The sequence below is a fragment of the Jaminaea rosea genome, assembly GCF_003144245.1.
Source record: "Jaminaea rosea strain MCA 5214 unplaced genomic scaffold BDZ90scaffold_7, whole genome shotgun sequence".
Taxonomy (NCBI): domain Eukaryota; kingdom Fungi; phylum Basidiomycota; class Exobasidiomycetes; order Microstromatales; genus Jaminaea; species Jaminaea rosea.
In genome coordinates this window covers 1-17,431 of record NW_020289981.1, presented here as the reverse complement: position 1 = coordinate 17,431, position 17,431 = coordinate 1, and the positions used below count along the sequence as shown (strand labels likewise).

Sequence of the window (17,431 nt, the reverse complement as noted above, 5' to 3'; positions counted from 1 at the left end):
TGATGGAACGCTCCCTCTCTCTCTCCCACCCTTTGACCCCTTGCTTGGCAAAATCCCCCGCTACTCTCTCCTGATGGGAGGAGAGGAGGTTCACCACAAAGTGCGGTTGCGGTTGCGCTTGCGGTTGTGCGTGCTCCTCTTCCTCTTCCCCTTGCCCCTCTTCTTGGCCACTCGCCTCCCCTCTCCGCCTACCGAAGCCAAGGAGGAGCGCATCGCCCATCCGACTGGGCATCTGGAGGCTGAAAGCCACCCGCGGGATTGGGTGGAGCGAGATGGATGTGAGCGAGGAGAGGGTGGCCGAGTGGACGAGGGGACGCGTGGAGGGTTGGGATGAGGATGAAGAGGGAGAGGAGCAAGGAGCAATTGTGGGTAGAAAAGCACTGATTATCGCTACGGGTTGGGCACTACGACGCATTAAAGCTCGAATATCGTCTGCGAGGTTTTGCCGTTGCTCCCTTTCATGCTCGTTCTCCTCATTTGCACGCCCACCATCTCCCTCTCGACACTGTGCTTCCCTCCCTCGTCCTAGTCCACTCGTTGCTGATGCTGATGCCGGTGCTGATGCCGGTGCTGATGCTGATGCTGATGCTGATGCTGATGCTGATGCTAGTGTTGATGAAGATGAAGATGCGAAGGAGCGATTTGCGCACCAGAGAGGAGGGGAAAGAGGAGATAGACCCTGCCGCCGTAGTTGCAGCTGCTGCTGCTGCAGTTGTAGGTGTCGCCGAGCAACGGATGGGAGCCTTGTTAAGCTCATCCGTTGTGAAGGGGATTGAGGAGGAGGGCGAGCGAGAAGGTAGGAAGGAGAGAAAAGGCGCGGACGGAAGACAATCACGCACGCACAGACGCAAGACGCAAGACGCAAGAGGCGAGAGGCTCGACTGGTCTGGCTCGACTCACTCCCGTGCCCGTCCCTGATTGACTTCCCGTCCTCGCGCGACCAGAGGAGCGAAGCGAGTCCAACACTCGCTCCCGCTCCCCTCACTCCCTCCCTCCCTCCCTCCTTCCCTCTCATGCTCCGAAAGTCGCAAAAACCGAAACCTCTATGAATTGATTGGGGAACCTGGACTGGACTGGACTGCACTGGACTACGGAAAAGGGAGTGAGAAAGAACCCACTTTGTATCGAGACCAAGACAGAGACAAAGCGACGATGCGTAGCTAGCTTCGCCCCATTGCTCCTCGCTGTTCGCTCCTCAACAGCGCCCGCCTCCTTGGCTGCTGCCTTTTGCTTGACTTTTAAGTGCGTGCGCTCGCCGCCTCACTTACTGTCCACCAGCCTGGCTGATAGTGCTAGGGTTCCTAACCGTCGTAGGCCTAGCCGCACCTGCACCAACACCGGCAGCGCTCGTCCCCTCCAACTGGAAATCGCGCGCCGCATCAGGTACGGTCAGCACCCTGAGGGAGTTGGTGTGTCCAGACCCACCACGCCATCCCTGTGCCACGATGCACACGCTGCCCTTCTCCACGATGCCGAGACGAAGTGCAGAGCTGAGCCCATACTTGATACGATTGTCCACATCCCCACCCCATGCCGCGCCAGAGGTGTCTTGAGGTCGGGGGTAAGGGTAGAAGAAGGGGTAGGCACCACGATACAGGTGGACGGAACGACAGGTCTGCTCGTCGCGGCTGATTACGAGGATGGGGCAACGAGGCCTGTACTTGGAGACGAGGCGAGCCGTGTTGCCCGAAGTGCTCATGAGGAGGATGCACCCGGCTTGCTGCTCGAGAGAGGCAGAGACGGCGGCCATGGCTACCGTCTCGCTGGTCTCTGTGGGGACTTGAGTGAGGGCTCGCATCTCGTTGAAGAGGGGAACGTACGAGATGGACTGTTCGGCCAGGAAAGCCGTCTCGGCCATCATTCGTACTGCCTCGAGAGGATAGGCTCCCTTCGCCGTCTCCCCTGACAGCATGACACAGTCTGCTCCATCGAGGACCGCGTTGGCTACATCGCTCACCTCTGCTCGCGTAGGTCGGTTGTTGACAATCATGCTCTCCAACATCTGCGTAGCACAGATGGAAGGTTTGCCAGCAATGTTGCACTTTGCGATCATCATCTTCTGTGCCATGAAGACCTGAGGGGCCGGAATCTCGATCCCGAGATCACCGCGCGCAACCATGATACCGTCCGACTCTCTCAGGATATCATCGAAGTTCATCACCCCCTGATGGTTCTCGATCTTGCTGATAATCTTGATGTGGGCACCCTTCTCTCCGAGGATCTCGCGAATCGTGCGGACGTCGGAACCGGAGCGGATGAAGGAGGCGAAGATCATGTCGAGGTCATTCTCAACCGCAAAGAGAATGTCTTGGCGATCCTTCTCCGAGATGGCTGGGAGGTCCACATCGGTGAGGGGGAGGTTGACACCCTTCTTGTTGGAGAGAGTGCCGTTGTTCTGGGCGCGGACGCGGACCAGGGTGGGGGAGTCGATGGAGAGGACCTCGAGCGCCAAGATGCCGTCGTCGATGTAGATGGTGCGGCCCTGTGGGTGCGCGCCAAGCCGAAGAGGCGGAGACATTGTCAGCGCTACTCGAGAATGTAGCAGCTACTCTGGCCTGCTAGGGCGACTCACCTTCTCGACCTTCTTTGCGAGGTTCTTGTAATCGATGTAAAGGTACTCGGGCGAGCAAGCCTCAGCGTACTTGTCGTCGGTGGTGACGTAAAACTCGTGACCCATCGACACTTTGACGTCCTCGCCATTGACCATCATACCCGTTCGCATTTCGGGACCCTTGGTGTCGAGGGCAATGGCAAGGGGGCGACCCTCGGCGTTGGAGGCTACAGCGGCGCGGGCATTGTCTACGACCGTCTTGAAGTACTCGTGAGAGCCGTGCGAGGCGTTGAGGCGGACTGGCGGGGAGGGGGCGAGGGGAAGAGCGGGGTGAGGATGGTCAGTAGGGGGAAAGAGGGAGTAGGGATGGCGACCGCACCGCGCACCCACCAATGTTCATGCCTGCCTTGCGCAGGTTGCCGAGCATCTCGACGCCCATCGTCTTGGGGCCGATGGTAGCGATGATGGAGCTGCGCGAGAGCGGCGCGGGGGCGAGGAACAAGAAGGGAAAGCTCAGCATCAATCTGGATCAGGCCCCATGCACCGCTGTGACTTGGGGCTGAGGCTGGGGCTTGGCGGCTCGCACTCACGTCTTACGAAAGTACTTGTTGCTCGGGCTGATGCCATGCTCCAGAGGGTTGAGCGAGGCATACCACTCGAGCTGCGATTCTGTGCGTCAGGCGACGAGGATGAGGAGTGGGAGGAGTGGGACGGACGATCAGCATCATCCTAGTCGTCTTCGTCGTCGTCCATCTATGCAGGGCGAGCGAGCGTGGGGCTACTCACTCGCAATGGGCTGGTAAAGCATCTTGGTCTGGTTCGGTGATGTCAGTCGCGATGATGGTAGGGAAGACGAGGCGAGATGTTCGACAGACAGTCCTTTGCTGTGTGGTTCGTTGGCTTCGTGCCTGGGTTAGGAATCCACTTCTCTCGGTGAAGTCGCCGCCCTCTCTCTTTCTCTCCCTTCGTCTTGGCCCCAACGCTGCTCGTCGAGCCAAATTTGCCCTGGCTGGCCTGGCCTGCCCTGCCGCGTCTTTTTCTCGCAGCGGCACGCTCAGGCACCAGGCCACGACGCACTGATCAGGCTGAGCGGCGCCGCCAGGCATCATGGATGGGCTGCGCGAAATCTCGCCGAGCGACAAAACCAGCCAGCCAGGAATGGGAAAAACGACACGCCACGCCAACGACACGCCACGCCACGCCACGCGGCGCGCGACGAGATAAGGTACAGAGAGAGGACGGGAGCGGGAGTGGGAGCGGCGAGGGATGGAGAAGGGAGCGGTTGCAGCTGAGAGTGGTTGCAGCTTTTGCCTTGCTCACTCGATCACTCCATTGTGGCTCCTCGTTACCACGACGACGATTCTGTGCGAGCTCGTTGCACGCCGCGCAGCCGGGGAAAAGGCATGGATGGGTCGACATGGTGCTCGTCAACCATCGGGTCAAGTCGGGCAAGAAGTCCAAGCTTAACCCCAAGCCTAAGTCCAAGGCCAAGGATGGTCGAAGGGTAGCAGGGCCTAGTCGCTCGAACTCTGGACAGGTAGCGCAGGACGCCTCAGCTCAGAGTGCTTTACAGCTGGTATCAAGTCTGGCTCTGCCCCTGGCCCAGCATGGGGATCCCGAGCAGGACGGATCGCCTAACGTGCGGCGATGCTGGTCCTTTGACGCCGAGCAGTCCACTGAACGTAGAGCATCTGGTCGCATCATTACCGCCACCTCTGCCTCTTCGCCTCTGATCCTCCACCTCGCCCACTCCTCTGCCCTCACCCCAAATGAGAAAGGATGCATCTTTTCCCTCTTCGAATCCAACATGCGCTCCAGCTATGAGGCAAACGCCAACGCCAGAGGTAGAGATGGCAATCACGCTGGACCCGGCGGATGGGACCCCGAGGAGAAGAAGGAAGAACTTTTTGATGACGAGGCGAGGTTTCTCCTTCTTTACCCAGCCAAATGCCAAGGAGAGACTGAGGAGAAGACGGCGGCCCAGAGGGAACTGCTAGGTTTCGCCACCTTCCGCTTCACCGTCGAGCCGCTGCACCCTTCTGACCCACTGAATATGCATGTGGTCAAAAGATGGGGGAAGATCGAGGTCCTCTATCTCTACGAGCTCCAGCTCTCCCCCGCGCTGAGAGGATGCGGGATCGGATCTGCACTCATGGACCTCCTGGTGTGCCTGGCGAGGGCGACGCACATGCGCAAGCTCTGCCTCACGGTATTCAAGGATAATGTGGGGGCGAAGAGATTTTATGAGAGGCAAGGATGGAGCAGAGATCGGATCAGTCCGGGGGAGGAGGAGGGGGAGAGATGGGAGATATTGAGTCGGGTGGTTTGAGGGGGATGAGGGGACACAGGGGGGGCGATGGGAGGGGGAAAAGGGAACAATAAGGTGGAATGGCCGTGGAGTGGAGTACAAGTCGTCGTCGTCGTATTGCGTGGTGTGTGGATGTGGATTGTCGTAACTTTTTTGTTGTACATGAAAAATGCGTCGATGCCTCAACACCTCGATGTCCAGCGTATATGCTAGCTCCCGGGCTCCTCTCTCCCTCTCTGTGTGTCGTCCGTCTCTCTCTCCTCCGCATCCTTCATTCCTCACGCTCATGCCTCGACCCCCTCATTCGCCTCCTCGCATGCATCGATCCAGTCCGTGTATACGTCGATGGGCTGGCTGAGTGAGTGGGTAGGGGTCGAGAAGTTCTGCCCGCATTGCTTGCAGGAGAGATAGCCTATGCGCGTTTTGTCGTCGCTGCGGGCGCGGGGAGCGATCGAGTAGGGCGAGCGGGGGGAGGTGAGTGGTGAGAGGGAAGAGTGAGGAAGCGAGGGAGGCGATGAGCGCACTTACATCTTGCAAGTAACGGACGTGGGGTGAGAGCAGAAGAGGCAGCGGAACTGCGTGGGATGGGAGGAGAGGTTAGAGGTGAGGTCCAGCTCAGCGTGATGGGCCCACGCACCTGCTTATCCAAGGGAGGAGGCCCCTTCTTCGCCACCTGGGGCTTGGAGCTTTTACGCTTCCCCATGGTGTGGTCCTTGGACGTGGTGGCTGTAAGCGCGTGGAGCCAAGTCAAGTCGAGTCGAGTTGGGATGTGATGTCGTCTCGTCTCCGTCTCCGTCGTGTGGATGGGACGGAGAGCGGATGGAAATGCGGGCGGGCAGGCAGGCGGGCGGGCAAGCAGACAGGTTGGCTGGCCTGGCCTGGCCTGAGCGGAGGATCGAGTCGAGTGTCTCGCAACGCAACGCAACGACGACCGCGCGGCAGACGACGACAGAAGCGGAGGCCGACGTCGACAACGAGGGAGACTGGGACTCGTCGCCGTCGTCGTCGTCTCACTCCATCCTCGTCATAACTCAACTCCATCGATCCAAGACCGAGACTGATCGCAACCGCAACAGCAATAATCGCATCCGCACCCGCGACTGCGACCGCATCGCACCCGCATCCGCACAATGGCTGCACCAGGTGCGTATGCCACGCGCCAACAACAGAGGGCTCATCCCTCTTCGTCCCCAGTACTCGGCATCGCTAATCATGCCTCCTTCTCCCCCTCAATGCGCGATCACAGGCCCACCGCCCGGCCTCTCACCGCCTCACCCCTCCTCCTCTCCTCCTCTCCCACCCCACTTCTTACCCGGTCGCCTCACACGCGGAACGGGACCCCGGTATGCACGCTCCTTCCTCCTCAAGCTGGCCGGCAGCCCGCTCGTACCTGCTGTGCCCGATGAAATGCCTGCCTTGACCGAGTGGTTTGGGTGAGTTGCAGGCGCCGCCAAGAGGCGAGAGCGGCGGCGAGACGGGCGGCGAGCATATAGGCAGGTCACGAGGCAGAAGGTACTGACCACTGCACTCTCTCTCTCTCTCTCTTCCCTTTACCATGCACAGCGCCTACGAGCCTTACACGCCTAAAGCCCATCATCCCTATCAGCATCAGCACCACAACCAGCAGAGTGGGCCCATGGGTAGCTTCCAGCAGACTGGGCGCAATAATCGCGATCGAGGCGATCGAGGCGATCGAGGCGGCTATCATTCGCGAGAGGACGGCGCAGCGCAGGGAGGAGTCATGGGAATAGGCATGGGCATGGGAGAAGGCAAGATGGACGGCACTGGATACATGGGCCGACGGGCGAGGGATGGAGAGACGCGCGAAGGCAGGTGAGTAGCAGTGGGCGAGGCTTCGCAGAATAGAGACGGTTCGCCAGCTGATCTCCCGTGCCCCTCCCCTCACGCAGATATCGCAAAACAGACGACTCAGAAGGCGGCGGAGCACAACGCTACGATCGAGATCGGCTCGCTCCTTCCACCTCTACCACCAACACCGGCTCCTCCTCGCGCTACCTCACAGGGAAAAATCCCTTCGGCCAGCTCTCGAGTACGGGAGCCTTCCGTCCAGCAGGGAAGGATCTGGAGAGCCCCACGATGGGCAAGTTCGGCCTTGGAGGGCGCATGGGTCGCGAGCGCGAAGATCGACCTGGAGGCCGACGTCGCAAAGACGACATGGCGGGAGCCGAGGATGATGCGAGTGGGGCAGACGGGTGGGAAACCGTGCCCCGATCGCCGGAGACGGAACGCAAGCTTGCCCGACAGGCCGGAACAGGCGCTGGTACGGTTGCGGATTCCGCGAGTGATTGGAGGCGGGGTACGGCGGCTGGACCGGCTGGCCTTCCCAGGCGTGGCGAAGGAGCAGCAGGGGGGATGCGCGCTACAAGGGCAGGAGGGGCTGGCGGGATGCGCAGTAACGACGATGGTATCTCACGCCGTGGTGGAGGGGGCCCCTCCGGCTCCTTCCCCGCTTGGATGGCAGACGATGCCGAGCCCAGCTGGATGGCCGACAACGACCCTTCTCCCTCCACGTCGGCGTCGCAACCCCACGAGCGTAAAGAGCGGGGCAAGCTCAACTTCGACGCCTTCAAGGGATCGGAGAGTGCTGCGATGAATATTCATGTGGTGCCGAGGGAGGGCGAGGATTCTATTCAGGCGTTCAAAAGGGAGATGAGAGAGAGGGAACGTAGGGCCAAGGAGAGGGAGGGAGGTGAAGAGCCGAGTGGCGAGGGGTCCAGGGATTCAGCGACGGTGCAAGCGCAAGGTCCACCACCCGGGTTGAGCAAAGTCGCGCACACCAACAATGACGAAGCAGAGAAGTCCAAGCCCATTCCTACCTCGATGGACGAAAACGACTCCAGACGTGACCGCGACCGGGACGAGGGGCGCACCTCATCCACCCCTACAACCGGCGCGACTCCTTCCTCTCCCGCAGTTCAGCCCGCCTCGCGAGGATCATCTCGCTTCGCCCGCTTCTTCGACGGCGCCGCTGCGACAAACAAGGCGCGGGAGGCGCAGGAAAAGGCCCTTGCCGCCCACACTGCCGCCCAAGCGAATGCCAGTGGCGGGGCTACTGCTGGTACTGGTGCTCCATCGTCGTCCTCTGCGGCAGCTTCTTCGGCCGGACTGGAGGCCCTTTTCTGGAAGACGAGCGTGAGTGGCGCAGAGGGAGGGGCCGGAGGAGCGGGACAAGGCAAGGAGCCAAGCGAAGCGGACGTGCAGGGTATGCAGAAAATCATGGCTATGCTGCGTGGCGGCGGCGGAGGCGCCGGTGGTGGTGGCAACAATGCAGGGGAGCCAGGAAGTAGCGGTCCAGGGCAGAGGGAAAGGGAGAGGGAAGTCGACGCCAAGTCGGGAGGATCCCAGCAAGCCGCCGCTGGCTTGATGGCCATGCTGTCTTCCTCGCGCGAGGCGGAGCAGCCCCAGCAACAGCAACAGCCTGGGCGCCCCTCTTCCCCTCACCAGCAACGCAGCGGGAGCGGTACGGCTGGCCCACCCCCTCCTCCTCCGGGTCTTCGCCCTCCCACAAATTCGAACACGAATGGCGGAGGACGTCACTCCCCTCCAACCCACTTCAACCCAAACGCGCCCCTCCCCCCTCGAGCTCAAAGCCCCGGCGTAGCCTTCAACGAGCAGCAGCAGCAGCAGCAGCAAGGGCGATCCCCGTACGGCTTGGCCCCGCCACATGGCCCCCCTCCACCGGGCTTCGCGCCCGGTCCAGGGCCCCCTACGAGTCCAGGCGCGCCCGGTGGTATGCTACCGCATTTCGGCATGGACCCAAGGATGGACCCACGACTTCGCCCAGGGCCTCCACCCTCTGCCCCACCTGGGTTGAGCCCAGGTCAGCACCACCAACAAGGGCACGGCAACGTCAACGTCAACGGGGCTGGCTATCCGCCCTCCCACCCTCACGCTCGTGCCCTCCCCCCGCACATTCAACACCAGCTGATGGGCCTCCCACCACACGTGCAGCACTCGATCCTCTCATCGGGCGGAGCACTCCCTCCTCCTCCTGGTCCACCACCGCCGCCGGGCCACCCTGCGCACCACCAACACTACGGTCCTCCCCCACCCGGGTTCGCGCCTCCGCCTATGGGGCGAAGTGCTTCTCCTTTTGGCGGATCGGGAGGAGGGGGAAGGTCTCCTTATCCCGTGCAACATGTTGGACCTTACGCGCAGCAACACCAGCAGGGAGGGCACTCACCGTACGCGGGGAATAGCGGGAGTCCCGGAGCAGGTCCTCCCGGTATGGGGGCAATGTTTGGCGGGCAGGGGGGGAGGTAAGGGTTTGAGAGAGGGAGAGAGGGTTGCGGGAAGGCGGGAGGAAAGACGTATGTCTGATTGTGTGAGGTCAGAAATGTGAGCCATTGTTCTGAGCGGGAGATTCATTGATTCAGGTGCGCCTTCGACGGACGAGTGCAAGAGCTGTGCAGGGCACTGTTGTTCCTTTTGTCACACTGTCCACTCAGTAAGACAAAGACTGCGAGCGCAGCGCAGTGATCACCGTTTCGTTAATCTCACACGACGCACAGGCACTTCGGAAGAAGGAGGCTTCGTATCGCAATCAGAAAGTAAAGTTCCACCACGCGTCGCTGGGTTAGCTCACTCCTCCCTCCACACTCCGTAGGCCGGACGAACAACCTCCGCAGCAGGGCCGAGGGGGGCTGCCTGAGGCTCGGCACTCCTGCTCTTGCTCGAGGTATCGTCTGCCGACGCGGACGCGATGGCGGGCTGCTCCGGCGCATGAGAAGGTGTGTCCCTTGGCGCTACTACACCTCGGGCAGGGGAGGAGGCCTTGGTCCCGTCGTCGAAGACGAGGTGAGGCAGCTTGTCGGGAATATTAAGGTTGGACAAGATGGACTGTTCTGCGTCCCACAGCACCGAGTTGTCCTCCGGCGTCAGTTGCTGGATGTACCCTAAAATCTGCGGCCCAGGGATGCGCACAACATATCCGTCCGACCGCGCTTCGCTGACACTGTCCTGCTGCGAGCCGCTATGCTCCTCGCCGCTCGAGTGGCTGAAGCAGAGGAAACCGCCGGAGCTTGCCTTCTTTTCTTGGAAATTGGACGAGGAAGAGGCAGCTGCCGATGTGCCCGACTCGACTTTGACGATGACGTCCTTGACGACGATGTAGCCGGCTGGGAAAGCACCAAAGCGCGGCTGAGAGGGAAAGACGGAGCCTAGGTCGGTGCGAATAGCCTCAGTCATCTCGTCGGATGACAAGGTCTTTGCTGGCGGAGCGTTCGCATTAGGCGGCTGTTCGGCCACTTTCTGGCGCGGCCGTGTCCACGAGAAGGACGAATCGTTCTTCATAAAGGAGGAAGAATTGGCCAGAAAGCCCGGATCAAACCAGCCAGAACGATCGACGGTGACGAGCGTAGCCTGGAAGTCGATTGCAACGTTGACCTCGCTCTCGTCCGACGACGCTGCTTGGCTCGCGCTGGCGCTGGAGCTTTCGCTCTGCGCAGAGGCGATCCAGAGGCTGAGCTTCCAGGATGAGGAGGACGAGTCGGCTTTCTTGCTGAGATGGCTCGCAGACTGCTTGACACTGGTGTAGATGCTGACGGCTTGCCATCGACCGGCGGGCAGGGGCGGGGTGAGCGTGGGGTCGTTAGCCAAAGGAGTATCCTTGGCTGCTGTCCTCGCTCGGGCTCTGCGTAGGGTACCGTTGCGGCGTCAATGGACTGCTCTTCTTGCTGCTAGCTTCGACGCCATACAGTACTCACGCGTGTATCGCGATGTCGAAGCGGCTCTGTAGGTCCTCGATCTCCTTGACGAGGGCCGTCGCCCTGTTGCGTAGGACCTCCTGCTGCGTGACAGTATCGCTCGCCTTGGCAGAGGCGAGCTCCGCTCCTATGGCAACCTGACTGCGGATCGCCTCGATGACGGCAGTCTGCTTGTTGTCTACACGCTGGCTGGACGCGGCAATATCCTGCAGCTGCTTCTCGTTGAGCACGCCAAGAACGCCCTGCGTCTGCTCGCTGACATCGCGTACTTGTCTTGCCTTGGCGGCCGTCGCGAACTCGCCCGCGGCCTTCTTCAGACCCTCCTCAGCGACAAGGGAGACCCCGCCCGTCTGAGCAGCGAGGTAGAGTTTGAAGGCGAGCTGAACAGCTCCGACGGTCGCTGCGCCATACTCGGCGTGGAGAGCGGAGATGGCGTCGAGCTAGCAGCGGGCAAGCGAGAGGAGGGAACAGTGTCAGCGTGCACTCGCAACCAATTGTAGGACTCAACGTGCCCACCTTGTCTTTCTCCGCCTTTGCGAGCTTGTCTTTCAGCGTCGCTACATCCCCCTCTTGCGCTCCATCGAGCAGGGCCAGCTGGTTCTGTAGCGTCTCCAGCTGCTGAGTCTTGCTGTGAAGGCGGCCTTGTAGGATCTCAGGGCTCTCGCTCAGGTCACGAGGGGTGAAGCTGGTATCGAGCGAGTCTGCCCAGTCTTGCGGGCCCATCAGGACGGGCCAGACCCGCGAAGCTGTAAAGACGGAGCTGAGCGCCGACTCGCGGAACGAATCCTTGGCGTCCTGTAGGAGTTCTGCGGGGCTTTTGACATCCATGAGTCCGACCATCTCGCGCACGACGTGGTAATAACCTCGTACGACGGCGTCGAGGTACTTCATGCTCAGGCGACTGTTGACCGCTTGAGAGATGTGAGCCAGACGGCGCGTCACATCGTTGAGTGCCTCTGGGTCGTTCTTCGAGTCGCGGATCGCTTTGCGGACCATGTCGTCTCGTCCGAGCTCCCAGCGCGTCTTGTCGTTTGCGTACTCGGAGTAGAGGTAATTTGACGTCTCGATCAGAGTCATCTTACGCGGTTGAGCGGCCCTGGAGGCTACGAGAGACTGCTCGAGGGAGCGCGCTGCTGCGCTAGCTCCAGATGGTGCGCCGCTGTCAGTCAAACGACCCCGAGCCGGCGTCTTTGCACCTTGCAGCTGGTCGAGGACATCTGGACCAAAGGCAGCAGCAGCCGCGGCAATGGGATCGTCGGACTCGCGGATGATCCGCACGCCCGTCGCGTCGCTCGAACCGCTCTTGCTGGCCGCTGCGGAGGCACCGCTTTGCTTGACGAGCGTGTCATTGACAAAGTACTGTGCTTGATCGGGCGCCTCCCGCAGCAGGAAAGCGCGATACTTTTCGCGCTCCTTGGCAATGTCCTTGTTCGTCGAGCGCGGCACGAGATTATTGATGACAGCCTCGTATGTGGTGGACAGGCTCTTACCGTTTGGCCCGCCGACAAATTTGCCCACGTCGTAGAGCTGGTCAGTAAGGCGGAACTCTGCCTCGTTGACGACGGTGGGCTTGAGGAACTGCGAGTAGATGCCGTCCGTCTTGTAGCTGAACGTGTTCTTGTCGAGGTAGCGGGCGGGCAGCTGGAGCGCCAAATACTGGTCACCACTTGTCTTGAAGACGCCCGACAGCTTCGTGTACAAGATGTCGGCAAGGTCGCCGGGGTCTTTTGCTCTAGCCGTGGATTGGGCGACTGGCTGCTGTCCGCCACGCTCCGGCTCTCCAATGAGAGAGTGCTCTGGCCCAAGAAGGTTGAGCTTGGCGACCAGCGCCTTCAGCTTGGGCATCAGGTCCGCTTCCTGGTCTCGGAGCATCGTCAGGTACTGCTGGCGCACCCCCTCCCAGTCGCCGTCGTGAGCCTTCTTGAGGGCATTTTTTGCGGCGCTACCCTTGACATCGAGGCTGAGCGAAGAAAGGTAGGCCTCGAGGAGCGTACCATTGCCGACCTGGGCGGGCTCGAGTAGCCTTGGTCCCGGGTACAGCAGAGCAATGTTGGCGGTATCGTACGGGCTCAAATCGTAGGCGATGGCCAGACGACGGAATTGAGGTGGTAGGCTTTTGACGGGAACAGAACCTAGCCCGACGAGATCGACCATCTCCTGATTGACTCCAGTAGCTAGCGACTGGTTTCGAGCGTCCATCAGCGAGCCAAAGTCGTACTTCGTCGAAATGAGATCGTTGGTGTGGACCTCCGGTTTGCGGATAAGAGAACTGTAGACGCCAATCTGCTCGTGATGCAGGCCCAAGGCATGGCCAAGCTCGTGAGTGATGCTGCGTAGATTGACACGGTTCCGAATCTCTCGCTCTTCTTCGGTGAGACCGGAGTCGTCCGGAGGGCAGTGACGGAGAATAATGTCGACATCTCCATTAGGGAAGTGCGACTTCCATTCTGGGAAAAGTTCCTTGAGGTTTCGGGCTGCATTCCCGCGCCGTTGCAGTCGTAGCTTCTTGTCGGCTGCCCATCCGCTTGCGCGGCAGAAGTTGGAGGCTTTGGGATCGTTGCTCGGGACGAAGGCCACTATAAGGTCAACGTCATCGGGGCTGGTCAAGGGTGAGGCTTGAGTGAAGTTGACATTCGCTGGCCTAGACCACCTTGCAAGAGACTGGATAACCAGGTCGAGCTGCCTCTTGGAAGGAAGATCAGTACTATTACTGCCCAGGACCCTATAGGAAAGTTCAAGAGGCTTGCCCATGGGCGGAATGGGCCGTAGAGTCTGAGCCATAATTACGGCCATGCGCTCAGCGCCGTTGACAAGTGCAGGCAGCGCTTCCTGATTGTCTTGTCCCATCTGCGTGCCGCACATTGTCTGTTTAACAGCCTCAGCCATCGAAACAAGCTTGACCGTCTCAGTGTTGGCGGGCGAGGTTTTCGGCAGCACACCTCTCTGCTGGTCAAGATATCCCGCGAAGGCCTTCTGCGTGTAGTCGGAGAGGATATTGCGTATCTTCTCCGGCCTGATCTCGCCGTTGGGCTGTTTCTCGGCTTGCACGGCATTGCGGACTGCATTGCAGACGTCACTTGGTAGCTCTGCAGCCTTGAGGGCCCGCTCGATGTCCCAGCCGCCATTGTCGTCAGGGTAGCTTGCGCGGGGATAGTTGAGAATCCTACGTGACGAGGCGAGGCGACAAAGAGGTCAGTTCCCGCGCAGGGTACGCAGGCGCAACACTGGCGCTCGCACGCTCACATGTACGCTCGATCCCAGTCGCTTAGCTCAGTCTGGTAGGGGATGTCGTAAGGTAGACCCGTGATGGCCTTTGTCTGCGGGTAGTGCATGATAGAGTGGATGTCGACGCGCGAGAAGTTGCTGACGGCACTCAGGTCGTAGAAGGCGAGGACCTGGCGCAGAAATAGTGTCGGAATGTGAGCAGGCGTTGTCTATCTATGCAACGCTGCGCGCGCACGCACCTGCTGATCGACCATCTCGTGCGTCCAGTTGTTGGGCGGCGCTCCATAGTAGTCGTACGCCGCCTTCTTATTGACGGCGTGACTGTCGTGCGCAGGACTCTCGTGCTCATGCAGCAAACCGAGCGTGTGGCCCCACTCATGGAGAATGACCGCCCGCTCCAGCTCCGCTTCACCTGGCCCCACCTTGAAGGGCTTGATCCATCCCAGGTTCATCGTAGGCTTGGTCACGTCTGTGATCTGTTCGATTTTGCGTCCGACGTACGACCAGCTCCCCTTCTTGCCGAATGCGATGCGCACCAGCGCCTTGGCCGGGTCGCTGACCTCAACGAAGCTGACGTTGGCGTAGAGGGCCCACTCTTGGACGTACTCTTTGACTTTGGCCCGCTGGTCGTCTTGTGGCTTGATGAGCTCGTCTGGGTCGGGGATGAAGGCGTAGGTGAATTGCATAGGCGAGTCCCACTGCGGGCGCGCGTGACGAAGGACGAGTAAGCGGGTGACTTCCCCAGCGACGCCGGACGCTCAGCAAGTGGCCACCGCACACTCACCATCAGCTCAGGTTTCACGAGCACAGCTTCCTCTCGCCCTGGCAGCGCGATGCCCATAGCGATGCCATCTGCACGCGGCGGGTGGCTGGGTGTAACGCCGCGATACAGGCAGGTGGTACCACCTGCGACTTTGCGCGCCTTGTACTCGGTCGACCAGCTCGGGTCCATGTCAGGGTCGACGGCTGGAGCGGGCTGGGCATTGTCATTGGCGGCGTAGCGAGGTGTGGTTGATGCGTTGGAAGCGAGGATCGAGTTCATTGTGGATGTTGAGTATTGATGGCGAGGCAGGATGTGGATTCGACCAACCAGGGATCCCTTTTGTAGACGTGCTGACGCGGGATCATTGCAGATTGGAAGGAGGTAAGTGGATCGCCACGTCCGTGCGCAAAGTCAATTGAGTTCGAGCTCAGCCTGCCTGCTAATGTTCAACTCCGTCGCACTTTCGAGGGCAGGTCCGATTCTGACAGCTGAAGGGGGGGCGGGCAGAAAGATCGTGGCGCAGAGAAATTCGAGGGGCCAAAGGGAGAAGAGGAAGGATAAGGCGAAGATGAGGTGATCCTGACGACGGATATTGTGCCCTGGGCTCGTCTTTGGAGTCCAACTCCTTCCTGTTGCGAAGTCAGCGGGCAAGCGTGTGAGGAACCTACTCGACCGGGCCCCGAAAGGGCTATGAGCATGGTGTTGAGCTACTCTGGCGTTTCTCATCGGCTCGACGGCCTCTGGATATCAGTAATGCGGAGCACATGACATCGATGGCCAGTATGGGGAGGCATCTGTGGGCAGGTACGGCGAAAGCCGTTGAGTCTGCTCCGCGGCGCGCGTGCTAGTGCGTTGGGTGCGAAACCTGGTGTCTCAGCCCCTACAGTCGATGGTGACGGCCTATTGGTAGCTTGATCGTGCATCGCCGGGGAGTGAAGCGAAAGCGGCTAGGCTCGTTTCGCATCCCGAGTGCTAGGTCACGGGAATCGCAGAATGGCGAGGGTGGACCGTTGGCTGAGCCCGTGCGCTCCATCGCTGCTGCCAAGTGGTAGGCTACTGAGCAGCATCCGATCACGTTGCAACGCTTGTACGATGGAGGTCACGAGAATGGTGAATCGGCGTGGGCGATCCCGAGCTACGCTGGCGTGGCCGGCCGGTCATGTCATGCAGAGACGGGACAGCGCGATTCGGTCCCCACGATTTCGGCGGAAGGTGAAGCTTGCGAGCATGAGCGTGAGAAAAAGGTAAGAATCATATTCTCGTGCGTGTGCGTGGCGAATAGGATGGATGTCTAGATTGCTGCGATTGATTGACGGTGCCTGGTTGGAAGTGTTGGTTGGGACGGCAAGATGTGCAGGCAAGTCGAGTCCAGTCGTCCATTCTTGCCAGTCCGACCTCCACATTGCGGGCGCACCCGCGGGCAGCGGGCGGGCGTGCGGGCGGGCGTGCGGGCGTGCCTGACGCGGCAACTTTGTCATTTCCGTCTCGTCTTGTCCTTTTCCCTCGCGCCATCCCAACAGAACGCAGGCGTCGATGCCAAACCCTCGACCCGACCATGAGCATGGTCAGGGCGGCAGCCCTAGCAGCAGCAGGGATGCAGCTCCTCAGGGCTCCGCTGGGGTGTCCTTCCCCATCCTTATCGGAAAAGCACAACGTCCTGTCACAGGCGCCGCGACTGCCGCTACGGCGGTTGTGGCTTCTTCGCCCTCATCGCGACGCAGCGAGGCCTCAGCTTTTCCTTCGTCCTCTCCCTCGCTATCGTCGCCCTCGGCTTCCGCCATTCTCGCTCACCACCTCGTCGGCACAGGCAGCGAGACTCCGCGCGCTCGCACCACCTCCACGGGTTCGACCTCCTCCTCCTTGTCCAGCTCCACCTCCCCCCGGCTACGCAAACATGCACCGCCCAGCTTGCTCAAGCCAAGGAGGCCTACATCCGCCACATCATTCGATGTGGATCTCGCAGAGCAGAGTAGGACAAAGGGTGGCGATGATCCGACTCGGAGATTGACATCGACGTCGGCGAGTCCGCTGCGAGTGAGGGATGGAGTTAAGGGAGCATTCGGAGGGCATGAAGATGGCCATGCTGCGCAGAAGGAGATGAAATTGGAAGCCGCTGCAAACGAGGGGGAGGTAAGAAGCTCGCCACGAATCATGCGCAGCGTACAGCAGACGCAAGCTCGGGACAAGGCAGATAAGGCGCGACCTACCTCAGGTGCAGAGGAATTCTCGCACTCCTCCCACGCTCCAGAGCATCACGCTCCCTCCCCGGCACCCATCGACCATCGCCCTTCCCCCAACCACAGTCGGCCGCCACCACCTCCGCCGCACGGTACCACGCACCGTCTTTCTCATCCTGCTGAGCTGACTTCCATCGAGAAACAAATTCGCTCAGACGGTCAACGCATAGCGGCTTTCCTTTCCGGCTCTCCCTCACCAAGCGAAGGGCAGACCCAGACTCAGACTTGGTGGAGCGTCAAGATCTGCCTTTCCTTCTGCATCTTCTGGCCTTACGTCGCGCTGTTGAGCTGGGCATCGCGGGGAAGCGGGTGGACACTTGCACGACGAGAGGTGGACATCTCGCTGCCCGTTCAGGAAGGGGGCTGGGTGGAATGGGGATTGACAAGGGCGTTGAGAGGTGCGCGTGGGCTTCGAGCGGAGACCAAGGAAAGAGGGAAAAGACGAGGCATTGGGTATCAAGCTAGAGTGAAGAGGGCACGCAGGACAAATACAGCTACATAAAACGATGGAGGGCTTTAATTTTCTCGATTCGCTAATCGTATCATTATCGATAAAGCTCGAGGGGACGCTTGCGCGATGCGACGCTACGTAAAATGGTACCGCGTGGCTGAACGCAGGCC

At 60.5% G+C, this 17,431-nt stretch overlaps 6 protein-coding genes across 6 annotated transcripts; 3 read left to right on the top strand and 3 right to left on the bottom strand.

Moving 5' to 3' along the window:
- Positions 1-1,264: 1,264 nt before the first annotated feature.
- BDZ90DRAFT_260368 (pyruvate kinase) lies at positions 1,265-3,359 on the bottom strand (the record flags this gene model as incomplete). Its single annotated transcript, XM_025508250.1, has 5 exons — positions 1,265-2,482; positions 2,573-2,850; positions 2,942-3,021; positions 3,142-3,220; positions 3,338-3,359. 5 exons carry the CDS (start codon positions 3,357-3,359, stop codon positions 1,265-1,267), a joined length of 1,677 nt encoding a protein of 558 aa, XP_025361887.1.
- A 978-nt stretch (positions 3,360-4,337) lies between these two features.
- Positions 4,338-4,838, top strand: BDZ90DRAFT_210941 (acyl-CoA N-acyltransferase; the record flags this gene model as incomplete). Its single annotated transcript, XM_025504089.1, has 1 exon — positions 4,338-4,838. A coding segment is annotated over one exon (501 nt), but the record flags the coding sequence as incomplete, so codon positions are not given.
- Positions 4,839-5,167: 329 nt separating this feature from the next.
- On the bottom strand, positions 5,168-5,562 carry BDZ90DRAFT_211215 (Elf1-domain-containing protein; the record flags this gene model as incomplete). Its single annotated transcript, XM_025504100.1, has 3 exons — positions 5,168-5,291; positions 5,388-5,434; positions 5,497-5,562. Coding segments are annotated over 3 exons (237 nt in total), but the record flags the coding sequence as incomplete, so codon positions are not given.
- Positions 5,563-5,989: 427 nt separating this feature from the next.
- BDZ90DRAFT_260365 (hypothetical protein) lies at positions 5,990-9,143 on the top strand (the record flags this gene model as incomplete). The annotated part of the gene is made up of 4 exons (XM_025508249.1): positions 5,990-6,002; positions 6,106-6,292; positions 6,423-6,692; positions 6,770-9,143. The coding sequence occupies 4 exons, from the start codon at positions 5,990-5,992 to the stop codon at positions 9,141-9,143; spliced, it is 2,844 nt and encodes a 947-aa protein (XP_025361884.1).
- A 127-nt stretch (positions 9,144-9,270) lies between these two features.
- Positions 9,271-14,935, bottom strand: BDZ90DRAFT_174113 (hypothetical protein). The gene is made up of 6 exons (XM_025503715.1): positions 14,595-14,935; positions 14,050-14,508; positions 13,829-13,980; positions 11,102-13,748; positions 10,586-11,025; positions 9,271-10,512 (listed from the first exon to the last, which is right to left on the bottom strand). Exons 1-6 carry the CDS (start codon positions 14,850-14,852, stop codon positions 9,462-9,464), a joined length of 5,007 nt encoding a protein of 1,668 aa, XP_025361883.1. The 5' UTR covers positions 14,853-14,935; the 3' UTR covers positions 9,271-9,461.
- A 1,133-nt stretch (positions 14,936-16,068) lies between these two features.
- Positions 16,069-17,363, top strand: BDZ90DRAFT_232253 (hypothetical protein). The gene has a single exon (XM_025506184.1). The coding sequence runs from the start codon at positions 16,107-16,109 to the stop codon at positions 17,310-17,312; it is 1,206 nt and encodes a 401-aa protein (XP_025361882.1). The 5' UTR covers positions 16,069-16,106; the 3' UTR covers positions 17,313-17,363.
- Positions 17,364-17,431: the final 68 nt, after the last annotated feature.